This window comes from Amblyraja radiata, chromosome 33 (assembly GCF_010909765.2).
Source record: "Amblyraja radiata isolate CabotCenter1 chromosome 33, sAmbRad1.1.pri, whole genome shotgun sequence".
Taxonomy (NCBI): domain Eukaryota; kingdom Metazoa; phylum Chordata; class Chondrichthyes; order Rajiformes; family Rajidae; genus Amblyraja; species Amblyraja radiata.
Window position 1 is genome coordinate 6,829,855 of NC_045988.1, and position 27,630 is coordinate 6,857,484.

At 40.9% G+C, this 27,630-nt stretch overlaps 1 protein-coding gene across 2 annotated transcripts; it reads right to left on the reverse strand.

The window, feature by feature from the left end:
* Positions 1 to 886: 886 nt before the first annotated feature.
* Positions 887 to 26,629, reverse strand: zbtb44 (zinc finger and BTB domain containing 44). 2 transcript variants are annotated; one of them, XM_033049995.1, is made up of 6 exons: positions 26,492 to 26,629; positions 22,416 to 23,460; positions 18,040 to 18,124; positions 14,622 to 14,785; positions 7,066 to 7,366; positions 887 to 4,320 (listed from the first exon to the last, which is right to left on the reverse strand). In XM_033049995.1, exons 2-6 carry the CDS (start codon positions 23,425 to 23,427, stop codon positions 4,014 to 4,016), a joined length of 1,869 nt encoding a protein of 622 aa, XP_032905886.1. In that variant the 5' UTR covers positions 23,428 to 23,460; positions 26,492 to 26,629; the 3' UTR covers positions 887 to 4,013. The 2 variants fall into 2 exon arrangements, with proteins under 2 accessions (XP_032905886.1, XP_032905887.1); XM_033049996.1 differs by lacking the exons at positions 22,416 to 23,460; positions 26,492 to 26,629 and adding an exon at positions 18,341 to 18,441.
* Positions 26,630 to 27,630: the final 1,001 nt, after the last annotated feature.

Here is a 27,630-nt window from a genome sequence, read left to right on the forward strand (position 1 = left end):
CAATCCGTATGTCCACGGCCACCTCCATTGTGTGCATGGGGCCACGTGCAAACTGGACAAATAGTACCGCACATTCCGCTGGAGTAGCCTACAACCCAACGGCAGGAACATTTAATTCAATTTCACGTAAACGCCATCTCCCACTTCTCATATAAAAATAGGGGTAGGCACTAAAAGCAGTTATAGAAAGCATCCTTTCGGGATGCATTACAACTTAGTTTGGCAACATCTCTACCCAAGACTGCAAGAGAGTTGTGCACAAAGTCCAGTCCATCATGCAAACCAGCCTCCCATCATAGTTTCCATTTATACTTCGCACTGCCTCGAGAATGCAGTCAACATAATCAAGGAACATTGACACTGCAGCAATTCCCTCATCTCCCTCTCATGCTCGACATGACAAAAAAGTTTCAAAACACGCCCCACCCGATTCAAGAATAACTTTTTCCCCGTTGTAATTAAACTATTGTACGGGCCTCTCATAAACTTCCTATATAAATAATTCTCCTAATATACCTTGTTGCAGTCCTTGCACTTTTATAATCTGCACATTCTCTGTAGCAGTAACACCATGCTTTGGTGTTTATTTTTCATGGTACTATTTTCCACCATTTGCACTACAGTATAACAATAGTACTCATGTATAGTATTCATGTACTCGTGTATGGCATGATTTACCTAGATAGCATGCAAAACAAAGCTTTTCACTATATCTCAGCTTTATGTGACATTAATAAACCATTAGCAATACAATGATATCCGTTTCTCTGTAGTTTACTTTCAATTCCAAGGAAAGTCAAAGCAGCAATCTAGGTAACATTAAAAAATATATATGTATTGTGGAAAGACACCATGTTATTTCTACAAGTACACACAATATGCAGTATATAATGGTAAAGAGCTTTATTTATAATTTCCACACAGATTATCAACTGCAGTATTATTTTATCAAACTTTATACAATGCTACTTGCCTCTTGTGACCATCATGAGCATGAAAATAGAATATGTGAACTTTTCCCAATTTATATATACACTCATACTCACGCACGCTTACACATAGAAAGACTGACAGACTCCACAACAGGATAAATAAAGCAACCCATAGCCAGAGAACAATGTATTTTGCATTTTGCTATGTTTTACAATAACCTCCTGTCATGGGGCCATGCTGGTGAAAAACAAGGATTACAAACAAAGAAAAATCCAATTTACTGGCAATCATACTATCAAAAATTCCATCCAAAGTCTGTTGCTCAACAGATTAGCAATATTTCCAAGTCATCAGACTATACAGTATTTACAAGCAGGTGACCACAACAGGGACACTGAAGGCTCAGCTTTATTAATGTCCTTGCAATAGGTAACGGCAGTGATGGGATTACAAGTTGAAGATCACCAACATGTAGAGTGTCAAAGTGCTGAACTTTTGAAGACTGCAATGTAACATAAACAATTTAAAAAATGCACATTTGTTGAATACAGGACAGAAGGAACTACATCAGTTTTTAGTACTACCGATATACATATAATGGTTAACTTCAACCATGCCCACATAAACAGACAGGACAATTACTGTAGTATCATTGAATGTACCAACAATTCTCTTTGAGTTTTGAATAGTGGTCAACATTTAGTTGATTTAACCATTTGCCCACACTGGCAGAATAAAATCTTTATAATAATGGAAAACAATTCTAAAACCATTAATTAATGAAACAAGATAATAGCAACTCAGTTTAACAACTATCTACTGTTGCTCTACTTAGAGTAATAATTGGTATTTTAAAATTTAAATAAAAATAACAGTGTTGCGTCATTGATGGTTTAGCAGATTTTATAATGGGAACACACAGCTTTGCATCACCCACCTCTAATAAGAGGTGCGAGTATCGAGTTTCATTTTTCCATACAACAGTCTCAATGAGCTGAATAATCTTCCTCGATGCTAGCTCCCACTGTATTCCCCCCATGCCCCGTCCCTCCCCTTACTAAACGAACAACAAATCCAGTTTTGATTCATACTGTAAATAAGCCAAAATGAATTCATGATAGTACTATTTGAAATTAAGTAAAAACTCTTCAATCTTAACAAAATATAATAAAAAAGTTGGGAATGAAGAAGTATAGAATATATTAAAATGACTGACTATATACAAAACATTGTATTTAGTCATTGTCTTTCCAGAAACTGGATTAACTATTCATCTTTAACATCTGGTGCTGAAACACTGAATTCTGTGCATGGATCAGTTTCATTCAGACCATCTCCCTAACAATTAACACAAAAATAGAGGCTTTTCTGACAATACTTCCAGCATACCTTTAGCTTCTAATACTCCAAACAGGATATTCTGGCCAGCTACCCAAGCAGGTATTTTTCAGTATTGCTGGTACGGATAATGTATAACAAAACATTTATCTGAATAAGCCCAAACCATCAAATGTTATCTGTGCTTTATTCTCAGGAGTGCTACGTTGTATATATTCTGAATACCAAGACTACAGAAGATACTAAAAATAAAAAATTAAAACACACATGCCTTAATCAATCACAGCATGCCTTCAGATTGTCAAAATATTACATGACCCTATGCATGTTAACAAAAGGATCAACAATTTTAATTAATAGCTTTAAAAAGGTGAACACTTCACAAAACAGCAAATTTTGTAGATTGTTTAAAAAAAACTTAACAGCCGTAGAAATCTAAGTCTGAACATTTAAGCTTCAAACGAGTTATCTGTTAGCACAAAAACGTGTAGAAAAGTTTGCAATAAACTACTGATTGAACAACAGCCAAGGCAAACAAGCTCCCTGAAAAATACTCTTTCACTAACGTGCCACCAACTGTGGTGTCAATGTCAACACACATCCACAAGTTACAAGAGACTAAAAAGTAGCTAAACATATCTGAAGGAGATATGCATTCACTTTTACTTCAGATTAATAGTAAAATATGTACTGGAAATAGGTTCGGATATTTCCAGTTTAAATCACGTCGAAGTAAGAAGGTCACACTTTGGCAGCAACAGCCCAGAGCCAATGGCTCCGAAGCCAACTCCTGACTCAAGGTTAATTGCACCATTTCTAGCCCAGTTGGCCAAGAAACCAATTATATATTAGTTTCACACTCGACAGACATTAATTGTCACAAGGTCCTATGCTGAATGCAGCTCTGCTTTCCTGAACTGGAAAAAACAGCGATGGGAACTTCAAACTTTTCAGCAAGGAATGCAAAAGTCAAATGGCATTCAGAAAGCCCGATGCCTGACTGCAAATAACTCATAGCTTTTGACTCTTCCACTTCCCTTCAGGTGACCAGAATATATCTGACTATATAGAAGGAAATGTGGTATAATTTGGAGTGCAGGAAAAGATATCCAGACTAATATTTCTATTTACAATGCCAGCTTTGAATTCTCATTGATAAAAACATTTTTTATTATTGTACAAAGTTACTTTTTTGCTGAAAACAAAATTTCATATTCTGGTGAAGATTTTGAAATTTCCTACCCTGTGAACATAATTTAGCTGTAAGAGAATATTCCATTTATCTGTCATAAGATAATTTCTGCCAGAGAACATTTAAACATTTGATTTTTTTTCCAGTAACTTGATGAGATTGTTATCCATCAATGCAGCATTTTAGACTTTGATTCCAAAATATCTTCCCAGATGCCAACTTGACAAGGCATCTAATATTGGCAGCTTTTTATTAAAGTATAAAGTATAACATTGTTGGAGGATTCAGGTCTCTAGACATTGTTCAAAAGTTGTACCACGGCTTCTTCCAAAGTACTTGACTGCCGTGTGAAATAAGAAATGTATGGTTTAATGTGCTTGTAATTAATTGAAGGCTAACAGACTTGTCCAAAACTTTTGATAAACAAATAATGTAATGTTGACCTATTTTAAATAAAAGTTCAGAGTCTGGAAGAAAAGCTCCAAGAATCATTTGACCCAGGTCCAGGCACTTTCTCCAAAAGTACATAAGTTTAACTACCAGGGCTAACTTAGCTATAAAGGATATGAGGTCCTTCCTCTGGAGAACCTCTCTTGTGCAGATCTTCTCTCACGCCAAGCATTCCATTTACATCCGAGCCATTTGTCTTTTGCTCTTCTATTATTTCATCATCCTTGTTCATGAGTCCAGCCAAGTGTCCAAGGGGGAACGCACTGTCACAGTTCTGTGTGGAGGATACCTGTGAAATGACTGGCATCTGCACTGCTGAGTTATTATCAAAACCATTGTCTCCGATGTCATAGTGAGCAAGGGCTTCTTCTTGCTCCTGTTTCAGGTAATCTGGCACTATGAAGTCGCTGGAAAACAAGTGATTATTAGATTTTAGCATGTGTTCCAACAGTTTCTTTCAATACCCAAATATAAACTATTGCTAACTATAGATAAACTTGGAATGAGAATTGACTTTAAATAGAGGTAGTACCAGTAGATCAATCTTTAATAGACAACACCAAAATATGAACTCAATTCATATTTTACAGTCAAATCTCCAATTCCACAAATGACTGACAATTGGGAATTGGATATGGTACCTTGCCTGGCCAAATATAATAATTGAGACAACAATGTTTCATTTCCCATCTTAAAATTCCAAGCTTACGAACTGTTAAACATTTTTTTTCTAATTTTATACTTTAAGTGTCAATGATTTGTCCTAGGAAACAGTCATTCTTTATAAATAACATGTTTTAATGAACGCATTGAAAATCATAAAAATTATTAAATTTAAGAAACTGGGAACATTATACTATATATGTTTTTTGTATGCTGTTTCACACTTGCTTTTTATTCTTTTATTCTGTTCGAAATAAATAATAAAAAATAATAACAAAATAGCGTGACGATTAGGTTACTGTACTAATAACCTAGTGAATCTAAGTTTCAGGCTTAATTAAAACAAGCTAAATGATCAAAAATAAACACCCTGAGTTTTTAAAAATGATGCTGGAATTCTCCTCAGTAGCAAATGTTTTGTCCTTTTGGTATGAGTTTTATTCACTTAATAACAACTGTATTTTGTGTTGTGTTGTGTTGTGTTGGTTTACTTACTGGGCTAGCAGGCAAAGTTTAGGACCACTGATCCAGGGATACAGCTGTGAACTCCACCGTGGCAGCTGGATTGTGTGTGAGGCAGTGGGGAGTAGATTTTAAATTTCAAACCTAGCACCATCAAAATGAAATCAGGAATTTATGGAAAAAAGCTCATTTCGATAGTGCTAGCAAAGGAATTACTGAATTGTTACAAAACCCACCTATTTTATTATTGTCCTTCAATAAGGACAATATACGCCTTTCTTACCTTCTCTGGTCTACATATGATTCTACATTTATAAATGTGGTAAAACTTTAGTTGTCTCCTCAGTTCAGGGGCAACCAGGAATGAACAATAAATGCTGGGCCATGATCGAATTGAAAGAAAAACAATTAAAAAAATCCTGGAGCATTCCAAGAATTTCCCCAGATTTTAATACCACTGTCCCTAAATGTCACCTATCCATGTTCTCCAGAGATGCTGCCTGAGCCACTGACTTACTCCAGCACTTTGTGGCTTTTTAAAAGTAATACAAATTGTTTAACTCTACTTATTCCTTCACCTAACCGAAGAGTTAAGAATTGCTATTCAGGGAGCACACAGCAGAAATTCAAATTGAAATAGTTTTCAAATAAAAACGATTAAGGCTGGTTCTAATCTCCTGAAGCATAGCCCGACAATAGCAAGCAATGCTGAAAAATAGAACAAGCCGAACTGTCGGTTATTACAATTTCTAAATGGATTTGAAATTGGTTTCAGTAAGGCAGTATTACTTAGGCTGTCAAGATCTACTTTCAGGGAGCCCATTTAAATCTAAACGTGTATTTTAACCCATTGAAATATTCTATAGCATGATATTTACACCTAGATATACGAAAGAAAAACAGATTAGTATAAAACAAGTGAGAAATGTATAAACAAAACTTAAAATCCAAAAAGGAAATAATTTCTGCAGCAAAACACAAAGTGCTGAGCAACTCAGCAGGTCAGGTAATATCCGTGGATGAATGGACAGACGACGTTTCGGTTCATGACACTTCTTCAGACTCCATTTCCTCCACAGTTGCTGTGCTGACCCACTGAGATCCTCCAGCACTGCAGTTTCTTGTGTCTCTATAATTTCTACAGTAGTATCTACAGCATTGGTCTCCTTACTAAATCTATTCACTTGTAATTTAAGCAGTTCAGAGGTGGTTTCCTGGACAGCATAGGTTGTCTTTTGCGGAAAGGTCAGACGTTAAGCTGTGTGTTCTTGGGTTGAGAAGACAGAGTATTTCGTAATTCCATACAAGATCCTGAGGATAATTAACGAGGATCTTTCAAAATTTCATTTGAATTTCTAACAAGATTTTATTAGTTCGCTGAACACCTCCGCTCAGTCTGTCTTACCCTAACTGATCACATGGTTGCTCAGCACCTCAACTCCCCCTCCCATTCCCAATCTGACCTTTCTGTCCTGGGCCTCCTCCATTGTCGGAGTGAGGCCCAGCGCAAATTGGAGGAACAGCACCTCATATTTTGCTTGGGTAGTCAACTTCTCTAACCTTTAATAGCCCTTGCTTTCCCTCTCTATCCCCTCCCCCTTCCCAGTTCTTCCACCAGTCTTACTGTCTCTAACTGCATTCTATATTTGTCCCACCCACTCCCCTGACATCAGTCTGAAGAAGGGTCTCGACCCGAAACGTCACCCATTCCTTCTCTCCAGAGATGCTGCCTGTCCCGCTGAGTTACTCCAGCATTTTGTGTGTCGACCTGAGATTTATTAGTGACCATCTTAAATTTGTGGTACCTAATTTTGAACTCACTACTAATGGAAATATCTTCTGTCTATCTCTGCTAAACATACTTATAATCTCAAACCTTTAGTGATTCATGTTAATTGTTGTCACATGCAGCGTTCATGACTTTTACCCGTTTCATCAATTGCAAGTTACTCTATGAATAACAAATTCAAGCCACAGAATGTGGCTTTTTTTTTAAAAAAAGCAAATATTTAACTAGTAAGCCTCACCTGCTCTGGAAATAAGAAGCTAATTCCGATGCTTCATGGTTCAGACTCCTCAGGTGTACAATTAGGTTTCCAGAATTAGTAAACATGGCGCCGCATGTTTTGCACTCGTAGATTCTTGGCTTTCGGATAATGTGCCTTGAAACGCGCATATGGTGCTTATATTCCCCAAAGGAAGTAAAGGTTGCACTGCAAATCTGGCATCGGAAACATCGCTTTCCTTCATGCTTCAGACGATGCATCTTTAAGGAGTATGCTCTTGTGAACTTTTTTCCACATCTGTCGCATTGAAAGGGTTTGATACCTGCAAAAATAAAACCTCAAATGTTCCAAAACAGCAATATCCAATTTATTTAAGAAGAAGCTACACTTCATTCTCTAATTTCCAAACAGGCTAAACAAACTGCTTAACTTAGTACCAAAAAAAAAAAAGTACTGTAACTAAATTCTAGTTAGTGTATTGATCACAGAGAAATTTCCAAACTGTGGCATAAACAATCCATATGCTGAACATAAAGAATGCATTATGGTTGATTGTTATAGGCCAGTTGTCAACAAATGTCTTCAAGATATGATGAAGACTAGAAACTGCAGTTTTTAAAACAAATAGCTTGGCTCCAAATGGTTTACTAACCCACAAATAAATGATCCGTTTAAACGAGTCAAGTGCATAGCTGGGCCATTATCTGCACAAATATGCACCACGATCTGAATGAAACTGACTACACATTCTGCAGCCCAAGTTGCTATGCAGGGGACCTGTTCAGTTTGTATCAGTGCTCTTAATAATCTGTAGCTTTAGAGAGAACTCTAATGGGTTGGACTACAGACTAAAACTGATGATCATCATTGTATATTGTCGATATGCGTAAGATATTAAAGGGAGTTAATGGATGGGTAGTTGGAGGGATCCAGCTCCAAGCTGTGTACATCTTTTCCCATCTTTTCCACAGTGGAAATGACAATTAGTTCCATGCCAACACATGCAGATCAAACTTTGTGACAACATCTAATGACAGGTCACAGAGTTCCCAATGCAACAAAGGCAAAATCACTCATTGTTTTGCATGTGGGGTTGGAAGCTCTGACTGCTGCTATCATATTCTCAATTCCACACTTTGATGCTATCATGAAATTCCAGGGATTGGTCATCTAAGTATATTTATTAGTCAGCATTTACTGTCCATCTCTAATTGCCCCTGCAGTTTGCTAACCATTCGGAAGGCAGAGGAAGTAGTTAAGGGATTTGCAATGACAATGAACAGGTGCATGGATAAGAAAGGTTTAGAGGGATATGGGTCAACATAGACAAATGGGACCAGCTTAAATGGGGTATTTCGTTGGCATGGATGAGTTAGACTGATGGGCCTGTTATCATGCTGTATGACTACATCTCTCAGAGGGCATTTTAACTGTCAATCATTTTATCAAGTCTGGAGTCACACAGGCTAGAGTAAATTAGATTTCCTCTGCCAGAAGTAGTCAGTGAACAGATAGGAGTTTACAACTTGTAATAGAAACAAGGAACCTCAGATGCTGATTTACCAAGGAAGGACAGAGGGTCGGAGTAACTCAGCGGCTCAGGCAGCATCATTGGAGAAAAACTATGGGATGACATTTCAGGTCAGGACAGTTGCACAGATCCAGTGACTAGCGGAGTTCTGCAGGAATCGGTGCTGGGGCCGCTACTCTTGTGCTTTACAATTTGGCCGCTACTATTCACTTTGTATATAAATGATTTGGTTGAGGGGATTCAAGGCTTTGTGGCCAAGATTGCAGATGATACGAAAATAGGTGGAGGGGCAGAAAAAGCAGGGACTCAACAGTGGACTTGGACAGGTTGGGAGAGAGGGCAGAGAAGTGGCAGATGGAATAGAGTGTAGCAAAGTGTGAGTCATGCATTTTGGTAGCAGGAATACAGGCATGGACTATTTTCTAAATGGGGAGAGAATCCAGAAATCAGAGGTGCAAAGGCTCCTGGAAGTGCTGGTGCAGGATTCCCAAAAAGTTAATCTACAAGTCGGATTGGTAGTAAAGGCGGCAAACGCAATGCTAGCATTTATTTCAAGAGGGCTAGAATACAAAAACAGGGATGTAATGCTGATGCTCTATCAGGCACTGGTCAGGCCACATTCGGAGTATTGTGAGCAATTCTGGGCACAATATCTGAGGAAGGATGTGCTGGCCCTGGAGGGGGGTCCAGAAGAGGTTTACAAGAATTATCCAAGGAATGAGTGGGTTAACATATAACCATATAAACCATATAACCATATAACAATTACAGCACGGAAACAGGCCATCTCGACCCCTCTAGTCCGTGCCGAACACATAATCTCCCCTAGTCCCATATACCTGCGCTCAGACCATAACCCTCCATTCCTTTCCCATCCATATAACTATCCAATTTATTTTTAAATGATAAAAACGAACCTGCCTCCACCACCTTCACTGGAAGCTCATTCCACACAGCTACCACTCTCTGAGTAAAGAAGTTCCCCCTCATGTTACCCCTAAACTTCAGTCCCTTAATTCTCAAGTCATGTCCCCTTGTTTGAATCTTCCCTACTCTCAGTGGGAAAAGCTTTTCCACGTCAACTCTGTCTATCCCTCTCATCATTTTAAAAACCTCTATCAAGTCCCCCCTTAACCTTCTGCGCTCCAAAGAATAAAGCCCTAACTTGTTCAACCTTTCTCTGTAACTTAGTTGCTGAAACCCAGGCAACATTCTAGTAAATCTCCTCTGTACTCTCTCTATTTTGTTGACATCCTTCCTATAATTAGGCGACCAAAATTGTACACCATACTCCAGAATTGGCCTCACCAATGCCTTGTACAATTTTAACATTACATTCCAACTTCTATACTCAATGCTCTGATTTATAAAGGCCAGCACACCAAAAGCTTTCTTTACCACCCTATCTACGAGATTCCACTTTCATGGAACTGTGCACAGTTATTCCCAGATCCCTCTGTTCACCTACATTCTTCAATTCCCTACCATTTACCATGTACGTCCTATTTTGATTTGTCCTGCCAAGATGTAGCACCTCACACTTATCAGCATTAAACTCCATCTGCCATCTTTCAGCCCACTCTTCCAACTGGCATAAATCTCTCTGTAGACTTTGAAACTCTTCTTCATTACCCGCAACCCCACCTATCTTAGTATCATCTGCATACTTACTAATCCAATTTACCACACCATCGTCCAGATCATTGATGTACATGACAAACAACAGTGGACCCAACACAGATCCCTGTGGCACCCCACTCGTCACTGGCCTCCAACCTGACAAACAACCATCCACCATTACTCTCTGGCATCTCCCATTCAGCCACTGTTGAATCCATCTTGCTACTCCACCATTAATACCCAACCATTGAACCTTCTTAACCAACCTTCCATGAGGAACCTTGTCAAAGGCCTTACTGAAGTCCATATACACAACATCCACTGCTTTACCCTCATCAATTTCCCGAGTAACATCTTCAAAAAATTCAAGAAGATTAGTTAAACATGACCTTCCAGGCACAAATCCATGTTGACTGTTCCTAATCAGACCCTGTTTATCCAGATGCTTATATATATTATCTCTAAGTATTCTTTCCATTAATTTGCCCACCACTGACGTCAAACTAATAGGTCTATAATTGCTAGGTTTACTCTTAGACCCCTTTTTAAACAATGGAACAACATGCGCAGTACGCCAATCCTCCGGCACTATTCCCGTTTCTAATGACATTTGAAATATTTCTGCCATAGCCCCTGCTATTTCTACACTAACTTCCCTCAATGTCCTAGGGAATATCCTGTCCGGACCTGGAGACTTATCCACTTTTATATTTCTCAAAAGTGTCAGTACTTCCTCTTCTTTGATCCTCATAGTTTCCATAGCTACTCTACTTGTTTCCCTTACCTCACATAATTCAATATCCTTCTCCTTGGTGAATACCGAAGAAAAGAAACTGTTCAATATCTCCCCCATCTCTTTTGGCTCTGCAGATAGTTGGCCACTCTGACTCTCTAATGGACCAATTTTATCCCTCGTTATCCTTTTGCTATTAATATAGCGGTAGAAACCCTTCGGATTTACTTTTACCTTACTTGCCAAAGCAACCTCATATCTTCTTTTAGCTTTTCTAATTTCTTTCTTAAGATTCTTTTTACATTCTTTATACTCCTCAAGCACCTCATTTACTCCATGCTGCCTATAACTATTGTAGATATCCCGCTTTTTCCGAACCAAGTGTCCAATTTCCCTTGAAAACCATGGCTCTTTACAATTTTTACGATTTCCTTTCAACCGAACAGGGACATAAAGATTCTGTACTCTTAAAATTTCACCTTTAAATGTACTCCATTTCTCTTCCACATCTTTCCCATAAAACAAACTGTCCCAATTTACTCCTTTTAAATCCTTTCGCATCTCCTCAAAGTTAGCCTTTCTCCAATCAAAAATCTCAACCCTAGGTCCAGTTTTGTCCCTCTCCATAATTATATTGAAACTAATGGTATTGTGATCACTGGACCCGAACTGTTCCCCAACGCATACCTCTGCCACCTGACCCATCTCATTTCCTAACAGGAGGTCCAGTACCGCCCCTTCTCTAGTAGGTACTTCTATGTATTGTTGCAAAAAACTATCCTGCACACATTTTACAAACTCCAACCCATCCAGCCCATTTACAGAATGTGTTTCCCAGTCTATGTGTGGAAAATTGAAATCTCCCACAATCACTACCTTGTGCTTACTACTAATATCTGCAATCTCCTTACATATTTGCTCTTCCAATTCTCGCTCCCCATTTGGCGGTCTATAATACACCCCTATAAGTGTTGCTACCCCTTTCCCATTTCTCAGTTCCACCCAAATAGCCTCCCTAGACGAGCCCTCTAATCTATCCTGCCAAAGCACTGCTGTAATATTTTCCCTGATAAGCAATGCAACACCTCCACCTCTTGCCCCTCCAATTCTATCACACCTGAAGCAACGAAATCCTGGAATATTTAGTTTCCAATCACAGCCCTCCTGCAACCATGTTTCACTGATCGCCACAACATCATACTTCCAGGTGTCAATCCAGGCTCTAAGTTCATCCACTTTTCTTACAATGCTCCTAGCATTAAAATATACACATTTAAGAAACCCACCCTCTCTTATTCTCTGATTATTTTCTTTTTCTTCTCTCTCCCCTACATTTTGGGTCAGAGTGCTACCATTCTCTGCCCCCTGCTTCACACACTGACTGCTAGCTTTTGATGGCACAGGGCCTGTACTCGCTGGAGTTGAGAAGAGGGGGGAACCTCATTGAAACGTACTGAATAGTGAAAGGCTTGGATAGAATGGATGTGGAGAGGATGTTTCCACTAGTGGGAGAGAGTCTAGGACTAGAGGTCATAGCCACAGAATTAAAGGACGTTCCTTTAAGAAGTAAATGAGGAGGAATTTATTTAATCAGAGAGTGGTGAATCTGCAGAATTATTTGCTACAGAAGGATGTGGAGGCCAAGTCAATGGATATTTTTAAGGCAGAGACAGATAGATTCTTGATTAGTGCAGGTGTCAGGGGTTATGGGGAAAAGGCAGGAGAATGGGGCTAGGAGGGGGAGATATATCAGCCATGCTTGAGGGCAGAGTAGACTTGATGGGCTGAATGGCCTAATTCTGCTCCTATCACTTATGACCTTATAGCCCACTGAGTTTGTGTCATTTTTTAGAACAAATAAATGATGATCCCTTTTAGGTGCTTGGTTTGGTCTTGCTGAGCAAGCTCTTTTATCCGAGCTTGGTCCAGATGACCTACAGAGAAGACATATTAACATCATATCATATGCACACTACTTGTTGCGTAGGTGCGTTATGCATGGGCTAGGAAATCGGATCATTTACTAAGCACATTACAATCTGGCAGTAGCATTTAATGAGCTATTTTACTCCAAAATCCAATCTTCTCGCTCACTAAAAAAGCATGCAATATACAATTGAATTTCCCAATCAATATTTAAAATGAACAAAAATTATAGCTGTTAGCATCCAGGACCAATTGTTTTCAGACTCTAAATGGATTTTTAGTAAAAGCAAACTTGCGCACTTCCTTGCTTTGCCAGCTTTATTCCTACCCTCAAACATGAAATCAAACACCTGGCTGCAATCCAGGAAAGAAAACCAGGCCTGCTGCCATGTTTCTTAACCCAGTTTACTAAATAAATGAGATATGGATTTATTTTGTAACGGCTGGAATACATATTACACATAACAATATCTCAGCTAAACTGCACTCCAGATTGTTGTGAAAATTCTACAATAAAACTAATTCCCTTTTATTTTTCCTTCCGAAAACAATTTCCTGGAAAAATATTAGGATCACAGTTAAAAGTTCAACACTCGGATACATTTGCAAACAGACAACAACAAAACTAATTTACTAATAACTGCCAATATTACTGGGTATGCTCACAGTTAATCAAACTGCAGTTATTGATTCACAGCCATTTTGGCTACAGAATTAAAAAAGTCACATTTCATTAAATTTATAATTATGAATAGAAAAGATTCTTCCACATAGTTTCCACAAGAAAATCAGCTATTACGTTATGTCAGGAATACAAACATTACCTACTGAAAGCATAACAGCTAAATAATATTTAACTAAAATTTTGAAAATGTGTACCAAAGGTAGGCTTGTTAACCAAACCCTACCATTTATCATTAGGATGTCGATGTCCATCATATTCCAAGACAACATGGTTTATTACCTAATAACTTGAATGATACACTGAACTTCATATACTGGAGTTAGATGCACTCGGTTAAACAATGTTCTGTCTGAAGATAACACTTAGCAAGAAATATTGAATATGAAATATTTTAAAGGTGGTCTCCTCCAAAATCTTAGACAATGTGACATGGTATATCCAATAAACTCAAAAAGTGCACTCCACCCATTAGTTTTGGTATCAGTGGCCCCAGTTTCCAAATCGTATTTCACAAACTACAGGCTGTATATAATTTTACAAATTCTGCTGTTTAGTCATTAAAGTTATAAAAATAAATCACAAAAATTATTTAACCTCAGAATTACTAATAAAGTTTCCTCCAGGATCTCCTTTTGTAACAAAATCAGCAAAATACACCTCACGAATAATAAACCGTGTGCTGGAAGGTAAGATAGTTATCAATCAAATACAACTAGATCAATAGAAAACTTAAAACAACTGAGGGAAACCACATATTGTTGTATCTTCTTCTATCACGGCTTGTATGCCAGAACAGACCTCAAATCATTGGCTACCTCGGCACTAACATCATGCTTTGAATGCTCTTTCTTCAGTACTAGATCCTACACAGTTCAAAAATATTTCTATAAAAACTATACCACTTAAGTTTACACACCATTAGCTTACAATTCTCTTCAAAACATTGTATCCGTCGGAATTTAGTCCTAATTCTTTTATATGCTTTTGCGTATGATCGATCACATGTGCATTCAGCAGCACAAAGAAAATTGTACAAGTCACAAGAATCACACCATTTTTTTAGAAGCAGATAATGCATGCACCTGAGTGAATAAGCATGTGTTGTTTGAGGTTCTGGATGCGTGTGAACCTGGCACCACATGTAGGGCACTGGAAAGGCTTATTTGGGCCATTTGGACTGGGTCTTTCTGTGCCACTTGTTGAAGGGTTTATATAGAGCTGATAGGAATACTGCCCATTCTCTAACCTAGAGAAATAAAAGAAAGTTAATGTAAAAGTGTAACCATTCAGTAACAAAATGAACAAACCATTGTCTTAACAAAATCCTAAACATTTCAGAGTTCAATAGTTGGCAAATATAGCAACCTATCTAACCAATGATAACAAACCTTTGCAATATGGAAATTAAATCTACTAAAAACATGACAAGGCCAATCACATGAAACATTAATTGTGTTTCTTTTTCTGCAGATGTCCAGTTGAGTATTTGCAGTATTTTCCTTTTGTATTTTAAATGTTGCGCTTCATCAGTGACAGTAGACATCAGACAATAGGTGCAGGAGTAGGCAAATCAGCCCTTCAAGCCAGCACTGCCATTCAATGTGATCATGGCTGATCATCCCCAATCAGTACCCTGTTCCTGCCTGCTCCCCATATCCCCTGACTCCGCTATTTTTAAGAGCCCTATCTAGCTCTCTCTTGAAAGCATCCAGAGAACCTGCCTCCACCACCCTCTGAGGCAGAGAATTCCACAGACTCACAACTCTGTGTGAAAAAGTGTTTCCTCATCTCCGTTCTAAATGGTTTACCCCTTAGTCTTAAACTGTGGCCCCTGGTTCTGGACTCCCCCAACATCGGGAACATGTTTCCTGCCTCTAGCGAGTCCAAACCCTTAATAATCTTATTAGTTTCAATAAGATTCCCTCTCATTCTTCTAAATTCCAGAGTATACAAGCCCAGCCGCTCCATTCTCTCAGCATATGACAGTTCCGCCATCCCGGGAATTAACCTTGAAAACCTACACTACACTCCCTCAATAGCAAGAATGTCCTTCCTCGAATTAGGGGACCAAAACTGCACACAATACTCCAGGTGTAGTCTCACTAGGGCCCTGTACAACTGCAGAAGGCCCTCTTTGCTCCTCTACTCAACTCCTCTTGTTATGAAGGCCAACATGCCATTCGCTTTCTTCACTGCCTGTTGTACCTGCATGCTTACTTTCATTCACTGATAAACAAAGACGCCCAGATCCCGTTGTACTTCCCCTTTTCCCAACTTGACACCATTTACATAAAGTGGATAACCTCACATTTATCCACATTAAACTGCATCTGCCCACTCACCCAACCTGCTCAAGTCACTCATAGCATCCTCCTCACAGTTCACACTGCCACCCAGCTTAGTGTCATCTGCAAATTTGCTAATGTTACTCTGAATCCTTTCATCTAAATGAGTGATGTATATTGTAAATAGCTGCGATCCCAGCACCGAGCCTTGCGCTATCCCACTAGTCACTGGTCAAATTCCAGAGCTTTGAGTTTGTGTAACATCATTAAAGGTGGCCTCTTAGTCAGTCTCCTTCTATTCAGATTCAACTTTAATTGTCATTGTCAGTGTACAGTACAGAGACAACGAAATGCAGTTAGCATCTCCCTGGAAGAACGACATAGAATATGATTTCAATAAATAAATCTATTTACATGCAAACAGTCATAGTGTTTTTCCTGTGGGAGGAGTGTCCGGGGGGGGGGGGGGGGGGGGGGGGGGTGATTGGCAGTCACAGAGGTACATTGTTGAGTAGTGTGACAGCCGCAGGGAAGAAGCTGTTCCTGGACCTGCTGGTCCGGCAACGGAGAGACCTGTAGCGCCTCCCGGGTGGTAGGAGGGTAAACAGTCCATGGTTGGGGTGAGGGCAGTCCTTGGCGATGCTGAGCGCCCTTCGCAGACAACGCTTGCTTTGGACAGACTCAATGGAGGGGAGCGAGGAACCGGTGATGCGTTGGGCAATTTTCACCACCCTCTGCAGTGCTTTCCGGTCGGAGACAGAGCAGTTGCCATACCATCCTGTGATACAGTTGGTAAGGATGCTCTCGATGGTGCAGCGGTAGAAGTTCACCAGAATCTGAGGAGACAGATGGACCTTCTTCAGTCTCCTCAGGAAGAAGAGACGCTGGTGAGCCTTCTTGACCAGAGTTGAGGTATTGTGGGTCCAAGAGAGGTCATCGGAGATGTTGACCCCCAGGAACCTGAAGCTGGAAACACGTTCCACCTCCGTCCCGTTGATGTGGATGGGGGTGTGCGTGCCGCCCCTAGACTTCCTGAAGTCTACAATGAGCTCCTTGGTCTTCTTGGAGTTAAGGGCCAGGTTGTTGTCAGCGCACCATGCTGCTAGGAGCTGGACCTCCTCCCTATAGGCCGATTCATCGTAGTTGCTGATGAGGCCAATCACCGTTGTATCATCTGCATACATGATGATGGTGTTAGTACCATGTACAGGTGTGCAGTCGTAGGTGAAGAGTAGAGGAGGGGGCTCAGCACCCCTCAGTTCACATCAGTTCACCCAAAATGTTACTGCCTTTATCCCATGCTGTACAAAATCTCACTTAACCCTTCGACCTTCACTCCCAGTCTAGATTGGCACTTTGGGTACTGGTACAACTCGAAGTTAAAATCTAGAGTTTAAACACCCAGATGTACGCACATGCTCACAAATTTGAACCATATTTCTATAAATTCTCTACTTTTCCCACATCTTCTTGTCCACCCTTTTGCCTCTTCTTCGCACTATTAATAAATATACATCAGTTGCACTCTGGATCATTCCCCAAGTTATATAGTGATTTCTTTTTCATTCCAAACCTAATCATTATTTTTAAATAAGTCCATCATTTCAGTATTACTTTAATGATCTACAAGCATTTGGCAATCAACAGATGAACACCACTAAGCAATTATCCTCCACTTATGAAATGTCTGAATTGCTTTATCATCTTTGCGATAGCAAGTACAATTTTATGTTCTGCAGGGTAGGAGCATGTTAAAAACATATTCCTCAAAAACAGTTTATTGTGTGCATTTGGAAAAGACTACAAGATGTGCTCATAGTACTTTCATCGTGTAATACTCCTCAAGTTATACAATACACAATGAAATGTATTTTCAGCATTCATTAAAATAAGGATAATACATCAGCTCTTTTGTCGCCCTTCTTGTTGTTTTTGGAATTTGAGTTGCATTACAGTGAGCAAGGAAATGGCTTTAATTTGCCACATTAAGTCTCCACAGGGGTAGTAGCAATGAAGCAAGCAAAGACTTCTGTCTTGCAAGTGCTGATGACTGTTATAAAACATTTCCAAATGAATGTCATAAAACTGATTTTCAGACATAGCTTCTCCATAAAGGTCAACTATATATTTAAAAACCACGAACTGCTACTTCATCTCATCATATTGCTCTGCAGTCACTCTGAACTCATTTACTGTATGTACAAAGTCTACCTACCTATCATCATCATCAGGGTGATTGTTGGCATTGGAAGTACCTTGAAGTGTTGGTAGCCCTTCTGTAACTCCTTCATCTACTGAACCTGTTCAGAGTAAAAAAAATGACACTAATTATTTAATACGGCAATAACTGAAATGAACTTGTACTTTCATTCTGCATTGAAAAAGTCATTGTTTAAAAGTCAACACACTAATTGAAACTTTACACTGTGCCTATTTGATAATAACCCTCTAAAGCAGACCATGATAAATCAATACACTAAGATCTACCAATTATAAAAAGAAAAGCAAATATTCACAATGTGAATCTTGCAATGGTAATAGTGGCAATTTTGGAGTCACGGAGTGCTCATAGAGTCTAGAATCAGCAGCTGTAGAGAAACATGACTTCACAACCAGAAAATACAAACTGGATTGATGAAAATGGTCAGGGAGATCTTGGCATTAATAGTATGCAACTCAAAGCATTCTTCGACTAACTTCTGAAGCTTGAGATCCACCAAATACCTTGACTTGGAAAAAGCACAAGAGGTTTGTCAACTAGCTGTTTAACATTTACAGATTCATCGGGGCTAACATGGAAATCTACCATTCAAACACCAAAGATTCACCTCATCCAGAGCCAAGAGCTTACAGGACAGGCAGTCAGTGTCAGATGGAAGGACCATTTCACAGATATCCACAACTAAAAGTCTATCTTCAATACTGATGTCCATCACACAGCACACCATTAGTCTCAATGCTTGCAGTGCCCCAACCCCAGCAACGATGTAAAAAGCTAAATGGCAAGTGAAAAATAAAGCCTCTAGAGCAGACAAAATCCCAGCTGAAAACATGTCAAGAAAAAACCTCTTGCTCAAACGCGTATCCTCATCTGGGAAGAGGTGAGGACGCTTGAGAAATTCAGGGATCTCAAGAAAGGAGTAAAGTCCGATTGCAGTAACTTCCAAAAGCTTTCCCATGAGATCTGGAGTCTTCCACATGAACAGTCACTGCATGGATTCACTTCCCAGTGGCCAAGATGCCCCTCCTCCAGTTGTAACACGAGTTCCATCCATTGACAGGTACAACAGACATGATCATCACTGCAACACAAAACCCAGGAAAAATATCAGGCAGCAAATCACCTGTATCCAAGGCTTTAAGCAACTGCACAAAACCCTTTGATTCTTGCCAGAATGCAGGGGTTATGGAGAACCCTCCTCAAGTTTAGCTGGCCTCAGAAACTTTCTACCATCCAATTCTGCCATAATGACATACAGCTGTGATTCTAACCAACAGGTCCACCACAACCCCATTCCCAATGGAACTGAGGTAAAGCAAGACTGTGCCATCTTACTAATTCTTCTCCTTGCTGCAACACTGTACCTCATCTCCAACATGTTTCTTGCCATAATAGGACTCAATATATGGTCATTCCCATGGTATGGGACAAAGTGGAATTATTTACCTTTCAACCTCTACTCCAAAACCAAGATCACTCCAGATTCGGTTGTTGATTTACAGAATGCCAATGATACAAGTAAATGCATCGGTTCAAAAGCTGAGATACAAATCACTAAGTCTTTGACTGAAGCATACATGGGACTGAGCCTCTTAGCAAAGTCAAGAAAATAAAGCTCTCCAAACCTGACCCATTGGGCAATAGTGCATCCCTCCCCACCCACAACAAACACAATCAACAATGACAACCGTATAAAACTTTGAATCGTTTGTGTACTTCAGGACCCACTTCTCTGGCAGATTTCACTACTTAAATTCTTCATTTAATAATTTCATCAACTCCAGTGTGCCATAGACCTACAAACTAAGGAAATTACCTCAAATTTAACAAAAAACACACGGGCCGCTAAACAGCAATGATCTCCACATCTTGTATACTTCAGCGACAGTCAATAATAGACACCACAAAGCACTGCAGATGTATCAAAAATCTTCAAATTAATTGGCGTGATAGTCATTTCACCCAGAATCCACTGTGATTGAGGCTGATTACATGATCCCTTTAGGTTTAGGTAAATTATTGTCACATGTACTGGGGTACAGTGAAACGTGATGTTTTGTATGCTATCCAAATAGATCAGATAAACCACACATAGATACAATCAATAGATAAACTCAAGTTCAATAGGTAGAGCAAAGGAGAAGATAGATAATAGAGCATAGTTCTCAGCATTGAAGTGCATCAGTTCCTTAGAAAAAGTCCAATGTCTTCAATGTGGTAGAGGTGAATTGAACAGAACCCTAGCTTATGGAAGGACCGGTTAGAAGCCCGATAATGGGCTTCTGATAATGGACCTCAAACTTCTGTACCTTCTGCCAGACAGGAGCAGAGAGGATGAGGAATGACTGGGGTAGGACGAGCCTTTGATTATGTTGGCTGCTTTTCCGAGGAAACGTGTAATTTAGATGGAGTCAATAGTGTGAAGTCTAGTCTGTGTCATGGACTCGGCGACATCCATAACTCTGCAATTTCTTGAGGTCTTGGGCAGAACTATTGCTAAAGAAAGGTGTGATGGCAACCCGACAGTAAGCTTTCAATGATGCATCTACAGAAATTAGTAAGAGTCACTGGACACATGCTGAATTTCCTCAATATTCACAGGAAGTAGAGGCATTGGTGTACCTCCTTGGCTGTTGCATTCATGTGGTTGGGCCACGCCAGATTGCTGGTAATATTAACACCAAGGAACCTGAAGCTCTCAACCATTTCTACATCTGCACCATTGATGCTGACTGGAACATGTACTCCACCGTGCTTCCAGTAGTCAATAACTAGCTCCTTCGACTAGCTAACATTGAGGGAGAAGTTATTGTCCTAACACCATTTTACTAAGTTTTTGTATTGCTTTTCTTTATTTCATCTTGGCATTGTTTGCGATTTGGCCCACCACAGTGGTGTCGTCTACAAACTTGTAGATAAAATTAGAGCCGAATATGTCCGTACAGTTGAGAGTGTAAAGGGAGTATAGTAGGAGACTGACACTATATCTGACACCAGGCTCCCTAAATAAACACACTTACTTTGAGTTCTATCACAGCAAGTAATTTCAGGAGTAAATTACTTAAAGGATATTCTAAAAACCTCTATAAAACTGTAAAATCCACATGGACTCAAGGGGATTCTTGGCCCCCAAGTGAACTAAATGGTGAAGGAGCATCTGGGAAAGAACTAAGTTTCCCAATCTCCAAGATGGGAAAATGTAGTGGGTATGTGTGAATAGGAGGAACGATGAACATTCCATACAACTGATCAACTTGCCCCATCAAGGTCTACCTGCTAATCGCACAAAGGACTCTTTGGCCATTTGAGTAATGGTGGAAACGCCATTCAACCCCAGGAGACTGGCTTAGATGGACAATACCTGCTTTCTAGGAAAAGATAAGGGGAACTTTAAGTGACAGACATTGGGGAATAAGAAATTATAAAATATTTCCAGGTACTCACAATGATGGCAAGAAAATACAAAATATAATGTGAATAATTATTATTAATGGATTGCTTTCTGTTTTGAAAAATAATGAGATGACATACATACGAATTACCTCCCTTCAACTTGCAGAGAAGGAGGGTTATGAGTTACACTTTACCAAACTAATCAAGGCAGATGTAGTTCAGTTAAGTGCAATTTGCAGCTTTTTTCAAAAACACAAAAATTAAACAATTGTCTAATTGTGAATAAAGTGGAGAGCAATCTGTTCAACGCAGGACTAATTATTGACCTTAAAATTCTAACGCAGGAATTATCAACGTTATACATCCAGGAGCTGGTGTCAATGAATCAATTACCAGTTCAACATTCAGTAAACATTTTGACAGCTACTTTCCAAATGCCATATGAATAATAATAAAGTAATGCTGTTTGATGATTTTTTTTAAATGAAATAATTGTTAAGAGTGAGGCAAAAACATGAAATAGGGAAGTGCTGCTGTTGTCTTGGCAATCACTGCTTAGAATTTGGGCAGGAGGGCCAAACAGTAACTGTGGATTGATAAGCACCTGCAGCATGACCCACTTTCTCAGAGAGCTGACAGCATTGTGATGAAAACAAAGAGCTGACTTGTCACTTCAGCTGACTCGAAGGAAGACGAGATCAGCCTAACTACAATTATTGAAAGAAAACTTATACTCAAAAATAAAAGAATATCGTTCAACATGCAAATTACTGTTATTCCTTCCTAAATAACCACAGCTAATTATTGTTAATTCATACAAACTGTTTTCTGGGTTGTAAATAACATGCTGGTCACGTGAACTAAGGCTACAATATGACAATTTGAGATGTCATGGAGATTTTTCATTGAGTTATTACACTGGTTTACTAAAGCTAATACATGTGGAAAACAGCAGTTTATCGTTCAGTAATACCTACCGATTGAGGAAGATTGGGGACTAATCAATAAATCCTCCTGAGCCTGCTCACTCCCCGGTACAGTTTGATGGTCACTAAGTGAACTCTGTGAAGCACTGACAGGCTGTGATACAACTTCGTGACCTTCGTCATCACTCAGCCTTTCAACTTTGATCCTTACATCGTCTTCTATCATGGGGGGTGATGTTGCTTTTGTACTCTCACAGGCAGTGTATTCAGATACTCTTCCTGTAATGTCGGTGGCTATGGGATGTTCCACAATCCGAACGCTTTCTGTTGCTTTTACCTTCTCACCGTGAGTCCGGCGATCAGCACCCACCGGATATGTCCACTGAAATGACAGCGACGAGTCCACAGACTGCTGGTTTCGATTATCCGAGAAAGTCACCGATGGGTTCACGACATGTGAACAGTTGGGTTGGACAGCAGATTCTGTGGGACTCTCTGGGGACATCATTATGAAGTTCTTTCTCTTTCTGCGGGATTCCCTGGGCTTACTTTTCTCAACGGAACTGCATTCTGATAATACTGGAGATAGACTGTCATCGTGGGACTGAATGATGCAAGCACCACTGTTCTCTTGAGGGAGTGGAAGAACAGGTCCTGAAGGATTACTGCTTGTATTCCATAAGATACTTGATTTCATGAACTCTGAACAGGTGTTTGCTACATGGAACATCTGCATATAGCTTGCAGCAGCCAGGACATCAATAATGTTCTCTGTATTTATGGCAAGTGTAGCTGTATATGCATACTCCAGCAATGGAGAAAATCCACTGACAGTAACATGGTTCAAATCCAAAATGCACTCATCTGCATCTGATTGATTTACAAGTTTTGCCCTGAAGAATTCACTGCAAGCAGCAAGAACCACTTTGTGAGCCCTGAAGATTTTGTCCTGGACTCGAATTGTCACATCGCAGAAGTGTCCTTCGTTGCGCAGTTTGTTTAACTTTCCCAGAAGTTCTTGACCATGGACCGGAGAACTGTGTGTAAAAGTCTTTGGACCCATGTTGTCCCCCTCAGTGTTCAAATGTTGAAGTACCTGAGGAAAGACATTTGCATTTTATATTGAGTTTAAGTTCAGAGGTCTCCTGCACATTAACTAGTCTGCAAGGCATCAATACAACCCCTACATTAAAAAGTTAGTGCGAGGCAAACTAGTCAGTTCCATGAAGATAGACACAAAAAGCTGGAGTAACTCAGCGGGTCAGAAAAGGAATAGGAAACGTTTCGGGTCAAGACCCTACTTGCAAGCAACAATTTCATTATTGTATCGTATATTAATTTATTTTAAAACACCTAATTTAACATAGTTATCTTTTTATATGCAATTTAATCTCAATAAACGTGATTACAAAGGATTGGTCTACACAGCACAAAAAGAACACAACAATAAGTGCTATTATACTTTGTTTCATTTTCAACAAATTTTAGCTCAGACTTTCAGAATTATTCATGTTCCCATCACATTTTAGTAGGAAGTTTCCACAGCTTGTGTATTTCCTTCAGCCAACTATTTTAAGAATGCAGCAAACCTTTATTCAATACCACCTGCTATTACCTGTGCTATTTAGTAACCACACACTTACAGATGCTTGATTGATTCCTGGATATTGTAGTGGCGCGGGAGAAGAGAGAGCGAGGGAACATAAATAGATGTAAATCGCAACTATATATTGGAAACATTAATCAAATCATTTTGTATGTGTTGTAATTTTTTGCTACATACATTTAGCGTTTTAGCTCTAAGCCATTTTAACTGTAAAATCCAGATGCTGCAAGGAAGCCAATTGTTATCCTGATATACATTTTAAATACAATACACTCGAAACTTCAGTCAAGCAAGATTGAGTTATGGTTGTTTATAGGTAGGTATGTTGAAATCACTAATAGAAAAGGTTGAGAGTTGTTACCAGAAATTACACAGGTAACCAGAAATTATTTACTGAATCCAAAATCTTCATGCTGCGCTAAATTTGTGTTCTATTACAATTCCTTCTGAACATTACTTTTATAATCTTGGATCAGAAGTTGAGTGAATGTGACTTTTTTACATTTATCTTCAAAGCTTCTGGAAACATAATCACTTCTGCAATTCCAAAGTAATGGCTATAATGTTATGATTGCACAAGGCAGCTGGTTCAGTCATTTTATTACTTTAATAAACAATTTCAGCTAAAATTTTATTTTGTGTAGTACCAAAGCTTTTAAGTGTTTGATAGTGGTAGTTCAACCAAAGAAACAGAATCAAATCAAGAATGGAATGATTTAAAGTCCCTGCTATTTGAACTCTAAATACAAATACAACTCAGGTCTTCACTAAACCATCAAGCTGTCACTTCACTGTTTTGTGCATATGTTTATATTTTTAAATTAGCAGATTGCTTAAAATCTACATGGTGTGACAAGTGGGGAAAATCATGATCCTGGGTATTCAGAGGCCATTTGGACCCTCTAATCCGTGGTCTCTCTTTCAGAACTGTTCATCACCATCACCTCTGATCTATTCGCATCTGTCACAAACATTTAACCTCCACATTCCACAGCATCAGAGGGGTGACAGCATTGCCCAAACCCATACATCTTCTTGTACAGCAACCCAATTAATTTCCTACTCCATAACACCCAGGATGCAACCAACCCCTGCAAATCAGCTCCATGCCGCAGCCTCTCCAACTCTCCTTTGAAAGCTTTTGATCGCACTTCCCACACCGTGAGCCCCAAATTACTTTGGACAATTCAGAGCAGCACGTAGCCACTTAATAAGAATGCCGAACTTGAACTCAGAATTGACCGACACTGATTCCGTGAGAAAGACTGCAATGCACGACCTGAGGGGGGGGGGGGTCCCAAGATTCAATGGATATTTGTTACAGAAGCAATTACATTCATTTTGCATATATATGTCAGTGCAGCCCAGTCCATGTCGCAAAGACAAAGCATGGCAAGATCCCATTAAGAGTTGCTAAACACTTTAACTCCCCCTCCCGCACTGATCTTTCTGTCCTGGACCTCCTCCACTGTCACAATGAGACCCAACACAAATTGGAGGAACAGCACCTCATATTTTGCTTGAGCTGCTTACAACCCAGCGGTATGAATATAGATTATTCTAACTTCAAGTAATCCTTGCTTCCCCCTCTCTCCGTCCCTCCCCCACCCTAGTTCTCCAACTAGTTTCACTGTCTTCCTGATTATTATTACTGTTTCAATGCCTCATTGTCAGCCTCCCCTCAGCCAACAGTGAACCTTTCGACATTTCCTTTCATCATCATCTGTCCTTTTCATACCTTACCTTTCCATGTCTCTAGTCTCCCTAGCCCCTGACTCCCAGTGTGAAGGATCACGACCCAAAACATCACCCATTCCCTTCTCTCCAGAGATGCTGCCTGACCCGCTGAGTTACTCCAGCATTTTGTGTCTACCTTCGGTATAAACCAGCATCTGCACTTCCTCCCTACACATTCTGTATGATTTCTTGCAACAGTTTTGCATATGAAATCACAGATTAATGTCGACGTTTCAATGAACTCCTCTTTTGGGCCAACTAACTAATGGACGTGGTCACAGTCAGGATGTAATTCCAGCATGACTTTGAAGATAAACTAAATCTTCATATCCTGGAAATGTTCAGTGTGAAGCAGCATCTGCTGTCCCCAAACCACCCCTCCCTACCCACCCACCCCCCTACCCCCTTCCCACCCTTCCTTCCCCCTCCAACCCCCCCCACACCCCTACCCTTCCCTCCCCCTCCCCACCCGTACCCACCTACCCACCCCCACCACTACCCTTACCCACTACCCACCCGCTCCTGTCCCTACACGAGATCCCACAAGGGGCGGGTCATGAGCTGTGTGAGGGGAGAGATGCTGAGCGAGTAGCAGGGAGAGACGACACCCCGGCCTGGGATCGACGCTCTTCCAGGTCGGGGCCCAAGTCTAGCACGGCGACCGCGGCCTTTGTTTACGCGAGGCCCCGGTGCGGGGCACGGACGGACCGGGTGGGGGGGGGGGCGGCGAGGACGCAGGCCTGGCGTTCGAGGGCCGGCTGCGGGCGGTGGATCTCCGGCTTACCGTGCGTGTGTGTGGGGAGGAGGAGGGCGGCGTGAGGCGAGTGCCCGCTGCCCGCTCCTCTCTCTCCTTCTCTCCCGCTCTCTCGCTCCGACCGCGGCTGCTCGCTCGCTCGCGCTGCCGTTTGTTTTGTTCCCAGCCTGCCCCGCGCGCCCGCCGCTGTCACTCACGCCCAGGAGGCGGTGCCTGGGGACAAGACCGCCCGCTCATTGGCGGCTGGGGCTGTCATTTACCTGGCCTGCGGGGAGGGCGGGACCTCGGCCGCTGCTCGGTGATTGGTGGCGGGGGTTGTCGGTCATAGCTCCCCCCCGGGAGGGCGGGTCCTCCAAAGCCACCCGGTGATTGGCTGCTGATGCTGCTGCGGGGAAGGGCGGGACCGGAAATCTGCACGGTGATTGGTCGATCGCAGACTAGGGCGGGCGAGAGCCGATAGGATGCTCGACGATTGGTAACTGCTGCTGTCGCTCACTTCCCGGGAGGGCGGGTGCGGAGAGACACCCACTGATTAGCAGCTGGGGCCGTCAGTCACTGCCATGGAGGGCGGGGCCTGCTGGTGTGCTGTCGCTCACACCCAAGGGGCGTGTCCAAGGGCGGGGCCTAAAGTTGTTAGGGGCGAAAATCCTGGGGAGGACAGGGGGGACACGCCCCCCCTCCTTTGAGAGGTGGGGGACAAATCCCACCCCCCCCCCCCCTATTTTGTAATCTGGACTGCTGCATCGAGGCGATCGAGGCCCCGATGTTGAACCCCCCCCGTCGGCCGATGAAAGTCCCTGTGAATGGGCGATTCAAGCCCCACGATTCGGTTACCGTCCACTGGGCCCACGGCCGAAGCCTCGCGTGTGTGTGTGCACATGCGTGGCCACCAAGAAATTGTGTCCCCCGCATGTTTTGATCAGATTCAGATTCAGATTCAACTTTAATTGTCATTGTCCGTGTACAGTACAGAGACAACTAAATGCATTTAGCATCTCCCTGGAGGGCGGGTCTGGAGAGACACCCACTGATCAGCAGCTGGGGCCGTCAGTCACTGCCATGGAGGGCGGGGCCTGCTGATTTCCGTGCCTGTTAGTTACTTCAGTTTAGTTCAATTTAGTTTAGAGATACAGCGTGGAAATAGGACCTTTGGCCCACCATGTCCGCAA

Bases quoted from the DNA above. Each gene is read 5' to 3' on its own strand.
- zbtb44 (XM_033049995.1), bottom strand. From the start codon at position 23,427: ATGGGTCCAAAGACTTTTACACACAGTTCTCCGGTCCATGGTCAAGAA. The intron at 14,786-18,039 runs GTAGGTAGACTT...TTATTTCTCTAG, and splicing joins CACCCTGATGATGATGATAG to GTTAGAGAATGGGCAGTATT. The intron at 7,367-14,621 runs GTGCATGCATTA...TTATTTTTGCAG, and splicing joins ACACATGCTTATTCACTCAG to GTATCAAACCCTTTCAATGC.